At 37.1% G+C, this 10071-nt stretch overlaps 1 protein-coding gene across 5 annotated transcripts in view; it reads right to left on the bottom strand.

The window, feature by feature from the left end:
• The window catches only part of Slc25a14 (solute carrier family 25 member 14), a 50369-nt gene that overhangs the window by 26496 nt on the left and 13802 nt on the right, over positions 1-10071 (bottom strand). For all 5 annotated transcript variants that reach the window (XM_008826725.2, XM_008826726.2, XM_029560426.1 and 2 more), the window contains 2 exons: positions 9016-9101; positions 609-704 (listed from right to left, as the gene is read on the bottom strand). In XM_008826725.2, coding sequence (XP_008824947.1) covers positions 609-704; positions 9016-9101 — 182 coding nt within the window. The remainder of the gene's footprint in view (positions 1-608; positions 705-9015; positions 9102-10071) is intronic.

The following is a 10071-nucleotide window of genomic DNA, read 5'->3' as shown; positions in this document are numbered from 1 at the left end:
AAAAATGGCATTTTAAAAAAAGTTTTTGCAACAGAAGTCAGGTATGGCGGAACAGAGAGGAGTTCCAGGTCAGCCTGGGCTACTTACTAAGACCATATCTCAAAATAAAACAAGAACAAAAAATATTGCAGCAATGCCAGCAAAAAGCGAGAAATAAATATAGACTAGAAGATCATGACAAAACATTAACAGGGGTTATCTCTACGTGGTAGGACTATTACAATGTTCTTTATATTTTGTGTATTTTATAGTACATCTTTCACATTTAATAAGGCTGAAAACATTGCCATAGATAACCTTCGAACATAAGCACTAAGAAACCATCATAGATAAACATTGCTGTGTTTGGTACAAAACTATAGTGAAAAACTAAATGCACTGTGAATTCTAACAAATCAAAATGGCTAGCTCAAATAATATAATCATTTTTCTCATAAATATAATCATCAAACATTATGTTGAAATAGGAATCACTGGTAAGTTTTGGTCCTTTCATAGACGACAAGTAGTTTCTTACCTTGCTTGGGGTTATAAATCACTATTTCATGGCTTAATCTAAAAATTCAAGTCTATAGAATATAGAACAATACCAGGGAAAAAACACTCACTCTCCATAGGCCCCTGGTGCCCTCTTGCTGGTATATATCAATGAAACTGCCAATCATGCTTCCTTGGAACAGACTTCCTTGAGCCTGCATGCGAATCTAAAACAAAAAATGGTGGACATTTTATTTTGACAGAGAAAAATGAAAATAAGATATCTCACCTATTTAAAGTTAAGAAAAAGTATTTCGGAGTTCTAAAAAAAAATCTCTGTTATTATGATGAAATTTATGAGTTAAATTGTAGGCAGAAATAAAATCTGTGCCAGAGTGTATTTCTAAAAAATTTTCATTGGCCTCACATTCCTCACACTAAAGCTATCATTTCTGGAGTTGGAAGAAAATCTGAAGAAAAGAACAAGTATTCAGTAAAAGTATAAAATAATTCTTAAAATATAATTAGTTTAGTGAAAAACTAGGAACTTAAATGTCCAAAAACAATAACAAAATATTGGTTATATAAGTTATGACATATCCATTTAACAGAATACTATGGAACCATAAAGTTCCCCTAAAATATTAGTAGACATTGGAAAATGTCAAAATTTTATTGCTAAACAGGTGTTGCAAAGTAGTACACATAATACTTCTTACTAAAAACAGGTAAATTGAAAATAATAATATAGCAAGGAGACTAGATGAACATACATACCTAAATATTGACAGAGGTTTATGTCTGAATGGTGACTCTAGAAATGAGCATGTTTCTCTTTTGTGTTTTTCTGCCTTCCATTTCTTTCTACCTTGGACATGCATTGCTTATGTAATTATAGAAAACAAAAATGTTTTAAAATATAGTTTTATGTTTACAAGACCTTAAATTGAGTTTTATTTGCTAAAAGCATGTTATATTCTGCCAAGTGGCCTTTCAGAACTGCAAAAAAGGAAATACAGCATTAAATTGTCATAGAAAAGACTTAATATACTCTCCCACAGATTCTAAATACACAAAACCACAGTAGTCAGTCACTAAATACTAGCAGCCCAAATGTAAGCCTGATTTTCATGAAGCACTCTACCATTCTAGCTTTCAGAAAAACATTCTTATTAAGTACATAACATCAGCATGTTTTTATATAAAAAGTTCACTGCTACCACTAAGAGTTTCAAAATAAGTACCTATCCCAATTAAATCAATATGTAAACTATCACAGGGTTAAATCAAAACTACCCAAGTTAAGAGGAAGACCTTAGGTGGACATGGCAGTGCGTGCTTTTAGTCCCAGTGCTCAGAAGGCAGAGGCAGGAGGATCTCTGTGAGACTGAGGTCAGCCTGGTCTTCATAGTGAGTTCCAGGCCAGCCAGGCTACTGGGAAACCCTGCCTCAAAAAGGAAAAAAAAAGCCTCTTCAATGAGGTGATTCCTGTTCTCTATTTTCGCATGTTTGAAATTGTTATCAAAATTGCATAGATTTACACTGCTAAAGTTAAAAATGGAGGCCATAGTAAAAGATAAACTCCAAGGTCTGCCACCCCGCACTCAAAATTTAAGTTATTCTGATTTCCCCAACAAACTAATCAGAAACACAAAATGTAAGCTTTATATCCTTATAAAAATGATTCAGAAAAAAAGATTCAGAGAAATGAAACAAACCCATTATAGACACATTAGTCTAACCACCTATGTTTGCCTTATAAATAATGATAATTTAGGGACTGTCAACATAGATCAGTGGGTAATGCACAAGGATGGCAACCTATATGTGATAGACAGTAGAAAGAGAGAACTGACTTCCAAAAGTTGTCCTCTGACTTAACACATACACAGAGAGAGAGAGAGAGAGAGAGAGAGAGAGAGAGAGAGAGTCATGTGCCTGTGTGCACATATACACAACAATAAAATTTAATTTTAAAGAAAGAATAATTTATAGCAACCAATCAAAATATGATGAAGCCAGGCACAGGCCTTTAATCCCAGCACTCGGTAGGCAGAGTCAGGCAGATCTCTGTGGGATCGAAGCCAGTCTGGTCTACAGAGCAAGTTCCAGGCCTGCTGCAGCTACAGGGAGCCCCTGTCTCAATCCCCCTCTCCAACAAATGATGAAAATTGTCAGCAGTTTTATATTTGTGGATTCAACCAATCACCAATCAAAAATACTTTTAAAAATTGTATTTGTACCTGAACATATATACATATATAGACCTTTTTTTTACTATTTCTGGAATAATATTATAACTACATATATATTATATTAAGCATTATAAGCAATATGAAGATGATTTAAAGTATATGGGAGAATACACATACGTTATTTGCAAATCTTATCCCATTTTATGTAATGACCATCTAAGGATTTTGGTATTCACAGAGGTGGGGAAGGGGTCCTAGAAGCAATACCTCTGTAGATTCTGAAGAATGAGGATTCTTTTATATGCAATAAACTCTACTATAACTGCTGTAAGGTATCTTACCACTTGGTTTGAATTCTCCTGGATCATGATTTATACTTTCTCTAACAGCAAAACAAACAGAAATTCTGACCTAGACTGGGCGTGATGGCACACACCTTTAATCCCACCACTTGGGAAGCAGAAGCAGGCAGATTTCTGAGTTCAAGGCCAGCCTGGTCTACATAGGGAGTTCCAGGCCGGCTGGGGCTAGAGAGAGACCCTGTCTCAAAAAGACCAAAAAAATAAAGTAAAATAAAATAAAATAAAATAAAATAAAACGAAATAAAATTTTGACCTAATTTATAGATGGGGATAGGTAGCTCGGTGGTAGAGCACTTGCTAGCATGTTGAAGGCCCTTGGTTCAATCTCCAGCACTGCCAAAAATATCACAAAGAGAATACTCTAATTTGGGGTGCTGGAGAGATGGCTCAGTAACTAAGAGTACATACTGCTTTTCCAGGGGACCAGAGTTTGGTTCCCAGCACCCATATCAGGCAGTTTATAACAGCTGCAATTCCAGCTCCAGGGAGACCTGACACCTCTACCCTCTATGGGCACCTGTACTCATGTACACAAACCTATATACACATATTCATAATTTAAAATAATAAAAATAAATCTTGAAGAAATTCCCTAACTTGGGAATGGAAAGATGGTTCAGTTGCTAAATTGCTTACACTACAAGCATGAAGAACTGAGTTCAACACTCCAAAACTCATGTAAAATGCCAGGCATGGTAGTTTGTGCCTGTAATCTCAGCATTCAGAAGGGAGAGGCAGGAGGATCCTTGGGGCTTGCTGGCCAGCCAGTCTAGTCGTGTCAGTGAGTTCCAGATTCAGTGAGAGACTCTGTCTCAAAACATAAAGTGAAGAGCAATTGAAGAAGAAACCTGACATCAACCTCTGTCTTCTACCTGCACAGCCACATATGCACATACATACAAAGACTTGTACAAAATTTTTCCTAAAATCTGATTTTACTTTTGACAAAACAGAAAAAGTCACTTTCCCTTGACTCTGCCTTCCTTTGGGCTGGAATACATATATCATGGCAGCTCGACTTCAACTATACAGCTTAAAACAATACTGAAGCTGGGTAGATGGCTCAGTTGGTAAAGTACTTGTTGCACAAGCATGAAGACCTGACCTTAGATCCCCAACACTCACATAAAAAGACAGGCATAGCCAAATCAGTAAGCTTCAGGTTCAGTGAGAGGCCCTGTCTCAGAAACTAGAGAGCAAGTGAGAAAGATAGTCAATGGTGACCTCTGGCCTTCACACACATACACACTCATGAACATATATGCATACACATCATACATACACACATAGTATCACAGAATTTAGGTCAGTGCTTTTTCTGTATGGGGCCAGGTAAGTAAATATATTGGCTTTATAGGATTTAGGTCCCCTGTCACAACTACTCAGTTCTGCTACCATAGCACCAAAGCCACCCTACATAATAAGAAACAAATAGGGTAGTTGCGTTCCAATAAAGCTTTAGGGTTGGAGAAATGGCTCAGCAGTTAAGAGCACTGATTGTTCTTGCAGAGCACCTGAATTTGAATCCCAGAACCCACATGGCAGCTAAGAACCATCAGTAACTACAGCTCCACAGGATCCGACTCCCTCTTCTGTCCATCACGGGCACTGCACCACAAAGATGCACTGACATACATGCAGGCATAACACTCATACACATAAAAAGAAACTTTATTAACCCAGCATAGAACTGAGAAAAGGAACAGTCCAATCTTATCTAAAGGAATATTAGCAACTGCTTGCTGCTAGATGAGGAAGAGCTGATCTTCCTAAAACAAGGAACTCTAGATAGGCTGACTAGACTCAGCAGATGGACAAGCACTGGGGAACGGCTGGGGGCACTGACAACATAGTGGACAGTAACAAGGATGACAGAGTATATGGGCTCCAGTCGGGGGGGGGGAGCTATGGGAGGGTGCCATTTGGGATGCGAGTATAAAGATGAGTAAGATTGTTTGGGATATTCTGTATGAAACTACACACAAAAAATCAATAAATAAAAAAATAAGTTATACTTGAGGAAGAAGCATAAAAATTTGTTTCATGTTAATTAGTAGATGTGAAAAACATTACCACTGGTGACTTTATATCCACGCTCAGGTGCCAAGGATCTCAGAAAGTAACTGACTCTGACTAGTAATAATCAGATATATAGAGATTAGAGACACATGTGCAAACATCTAAGTAGCAAAAACAATGAGTCTTTCTGCAAGGAACAATATATTCTAAAATGAAATGGAGATCTTTTTAAAGGTTAAAACCTCACTCAATTTTATGTCTTACAGGGTTTATAATGAGTACAATATTATATAACTGTATTAATTCAACTGTGAACCTAAAAATTTACAGCCAATTTTGAAAGAGATGCATCTTTGCTCTGGAAATTGTTATTGACTATGTTAATGATGTTGTAATGAAATGCTTCTTCTAATTATGTGGTTATTAAATAAATAATTTTTTAAAAAGAAAGAAACTTTATAACAGATATCAAACCAGAGTCAGTTTACTGACTAGATGGCCAGGCCTGAAGCAGGAGATGGAAGTTCAACAAAACTGAAAGACCCTGGGTCCTGGACAGAACAGGAGCAGGACCATCCTACCAACATTATCTGCTCTCCTCTAGACTGTTAGATCCCTTATATTTTTTTAGTTGCTTTGTTATAGCTTTGCCTATACCCTAAATGACACAGTGAGTACAAAAGCAATTCCAGGGAAAAGACTCAAGGATGGTACTTTGAGTGGGAAAAGAATGATCTAAGGTATGTGCAGAAAGAAAAACCCCCATACAAGACCAAGGGGTCTGAAACCTAAGGAAAGAATCAAAACCAAAGAAAATTTCAAGCAGGAGAAATTAGTCAAAGTAGGTTATATAATATGAGAACTAAAATGTCCACTCTGGCCAGGTGTGATGGTGCACACAGTTAGTCCCAGCACTGAGGAGGCAGAGGCAGGCAGATCTCTGTGAGATTGAGGCCAGCCTGGTCTACACAGCGATTTCTATGACAGCTGGGGCTACAGGGAGACACTGTCTCAAAAAAAGATCAAATTAAAATAAATCAATTAAATAAAATAAAATGTCCTCTCTGGATTGGATAATGTGGACATTGCTGCTAACCCTGGGGACCATCGTTCTGTTCAAGTACTAGAAATGATTACAGTAGCTTATGGAGGAATCAAGGGAACAGCTACTCTTTTGTGAAATGGGATAAAGGGGAAAAAGATGGAATTTTTAGGAGATCAGTGGGTCAAAAGAAAGTGTTTTAGGATAAATAGCTTTGAACACATTTGTCATTTGAAGGAAACTAACCAGTAGAGAGGAAGCTGGCAAAGACACAGGAGAAAGAATAAATGATAAAGTTTCCTCATGAAACAGTCCTGTTTTGTGAACTTGACTGAGTATTAGAATCACCTGGAGGGTTTTTCAAAAAACAAGCTGGACCCCATCCCATCCTTTCAGATTTAGCAGAGCAGGACTCCATAACTTGTACTTTTAACAAGTTCCCAGAATGCTGATGCTGCAGGTCCAGAAAACAACATTTTGAGAACTGCTACAGCCAGGATAACCTACAGATATTCATACATGTGAACAAATTTATAAATAAAAATATAAAGGATAGGAAGATGAGAGGGAGAAGATATGGTTATAGGAGGTGGGCTTGTGGGCTAAGAGAAAAGGGAATGAGTGATTTAAAAAAGGCTTGAGGATTTAAAACACCCTCGAGGATAGGAATAAAGTTGTCTAATGTAAGTCAAAGAACTGAAAAGCCCAATGTTTATAATTCACACTGGCATAGCCACAGTCTAAAATTGTGACTCTCCTCCTGCCCAGCATCACCCAACCCTATGAAGGTACAAGAAAGGAAGAAGCCAGGCGTGGTGGCGCATGCCTTTAGTCCCAGCACTCAGGAGGCAGAGGCAGGCAGATCTCTGTGAGTTCAAGGCCAGCCTGGTCTCCATAGTGATTTCAGGGCAGCTGGGGCTACAGAGAGACCCTGTCTCAAAAAGTAGTCAGCCTAATTGTACTCAGTGGGTTATATACACACACATCCATGTACACACACAAACTCATACATATACCCCCTGACCATATACACACAAAGGTGGGTTGGGAGTTCAAGTGCAGGTATCATAAAATAAAAGAAAGAAAGAAAGAAAGAAAGGAAGGAAACAGCAGGTGGTCAATGGTTATAGTTTTGCCAGAGAGGTCAGAGTGACAAGAGGTTGAAGCCCAATGGCTTACATGATTAAGTCTAGGATCCAGATGGATAAGAAAGGAAGTTTCTGGGAATTAAGTATTCTTTTTCCTAAAAAGCACATTCTAACAAGTATAATTCTATTGCAAATACTCTACATAGCTTTCAGGATACAGTAAATTCTCTTCATAAATATTTACTCTGTAGCTCTAAAGTGATGTATGTTCTGTAGTTAAATCATTCTCACTCTGATACAGAATTATTTAATATTCTTCTTCAGCATCCACCAGTGGTTTCTTCAGGTGCATACTTTTCAAGTCACTTTATGGGTTCTGAAAACTCTCTGAATTACAATAGATCATTTCTTCACTAACCTACCCACTTGTGGCTTCACCCTGCTGAATAATAAAGCAATAAATAAAGCATGAGTCCTCTTATTTTTGTCTCACACTACCCTGTAAGTATTTTTTTTTAACTTGAGGTTCACACTCTGTATGTTTGCACATACTTGTAATTCTAGCACTTGGGATCAGGAATTCAAGGTCATTTTCAGCTACTTTGTGAGTTCAAGGCTAGAGAAAAACAAACAAAAAACAAACTGGGGGAAGGGGTCTAAATATGATCAAAATACATTGTATGAAAGTTGTAAAGAATCAATAAAATTATTTACAAACAATAAATCTTAGTTTTTTTAATTGACTAAAATACAAAATAAATAATAAATAAAATTCCTCCTTAAAAAAACAAACTTGATTTTCAGTTAATTTTGAAAGAGATGCATCTTAGCTCAGGAAATTGTTACTGAATATGTCAATGCTGTTGTAATGAAATGCTTCTTCTAAGTATGTAGGTATTAAATAAATAATTAATGAAACAAACTTGAGAGTCTCTCACATGTTTTGTTTTAATCATACATTTAATGCTTTACTAATAAGTGGGAAATATTTACCATTTATGAAATAAAGTTGAAGGCTGATAAAATGGAGAGGGGGCTAATAAAGGGGATGCAGACAGGGAAGGGGATCTAAATACAATAAAAATATTTTGAATGAAATTCATAAAAATTCAACTTAAAAAGTTGAACAATAGAAAAAAAAGTGATTGATTCTGTGATTTGATAAAACATTAAAGAAATCCTTATCAAATCAGTACAAATCAAAACATCATATTTGAAGCCAAAACTCATTCTTACTAGAATGGACAAAACAAAGACATAAAAGGTTTAAATTTAAGGATAAACATTTATTAAAAGAGACTTCTCAAAAAATCTACCTCAATCTTATCACTTTACATCCCAGTTTATAGCACAGGCCAACATAGCACCTGAAGATTTGGAAAAGGGGTTTGCCTTGATTTTGTAAAATGGGAAATGGGCTCTAAGAAATATAGACTCATTCTCAGACTGGGGCCCAGACCTCCAGAGAGAGTAAACGATCTAGAAATTGATTTCCCTAAAACACACACCTTTAAAATAACCTTATACGGACTTACAGATCCCAGGTTGCAGACCAACGGCTTAATGCATAGCATATAAAACTATTTTTAAGCACATTAAACTATTTTTTGAGCATCTACTATGAAACACAATGCTAGACAGTTGCGTATATTACTTCTAATTCTTAACAACTCTGTACTATAAGCACTGCATTATCTTCATTTCAAAATGAAGTGAGATTTCAAATAATTAAGGGATTTCCTGGAGGTTTTAGAACAGGGAATAGTGTAGGGATCCGAACTCTAACTTAAAGCTTGTGCTGCTTCAAATCACATGGCAGACACTTCTCTTACCTTTAGAACATCAGTGGGATTGGCTATAGTAGATGAAATCACTCCTGACACTACTCCACAGATCATATTAATTAGGAGAGTTTCATCTGTAAAAAATGACAAAAAAAAAGATCCATTATATTTACTAGGCACTGGTTTCTGAGAGTACATGACCTACTGTAGGAAGGAAACTTTCCAGAGGAATGATTTTAAAATGAACTACAAGGTTTATGAAAATAAACAAACTCAGATGGAACATAGTGGCATACACCTTTAACCCCAGCACTCAGGAGGCAGAGGCAGGCAGATCTCTGTGAGTTCAAGGCCAGCCTGATCTACATAATGAATTTAGTTCAATGCTTCATAGTGAGAACATGTCCCAAAAAAATAAACTCAAATATTTGTAGATCATTTCAAATTAGTACCAAATATATACAAATTATAAAATACAAATCATTATTTCTAAAAAAAATATTATTTTTGAAAGACAGTGGAGGGGGCTGGAGAGATGGCTCACTGGTTAAGAGCACTGGCTGCTCTTGCAGAGGACCTGACTTCTATTCCCAGCACCCACACGGCAACTTAACAACCATTCCAACGCCTTCTTCTGACCTCTGTGGGCACTGCATGACACGGGTGCACTTACATACATATAGGCAATACACTCATATGCATAAAACAAAAATAATAAATAAGGGGCTGGAAAGGTGGCCTAGCAGTTAAGAGTACTGACTGCTCTTGCTGAGGACCCAGGTTTGATTCCCAGCACCCACATGGTGGCTATGAACCGTCCTTAACTCCAGTTCCAGGGGAATCCAAAGCCCTCTTCTGACCCCTGCGGCATTGCACGCCACGGGTGCACTCACATACATGCAGGCGATACACTCATACACATAAAAATAATAAATAAAATATTTAAAAATAAAAATAAGCTGGGCGTGGTGGCGAACGCCTTTAATCCCAGCACTTGGGAGGCAGAGACAAGCGGATCTCTGAGTTCAATGCCAGCCTGGTCTACATAGTGAGTTCCAGGACAGCTGGGGCTACAGGGAGACCCTGTCTCAAAAAGACCAAAAA

Source organism: Nannospalax galili, unplaced genomic scaffold (genome assembly GCF_000622305.1).
Source record: "Nannospalax galili isolate Female #2095 unplaced genomic scaffold, S.galili_v1.0 scaffold371, whole genome shotgun sequence".
Classification (NCBI taxonomy): domain Eukaryota; kingdom Metazoa; phylum Chordata; class Mammalia; order Rodentia; family Spalacidae; genus Nannospalax; species Nannospalax galili.
Note: the sequence above shows the minus strand (reverse complement) of the source record. Positions and strands in the feature narration are given on the sequence as shown.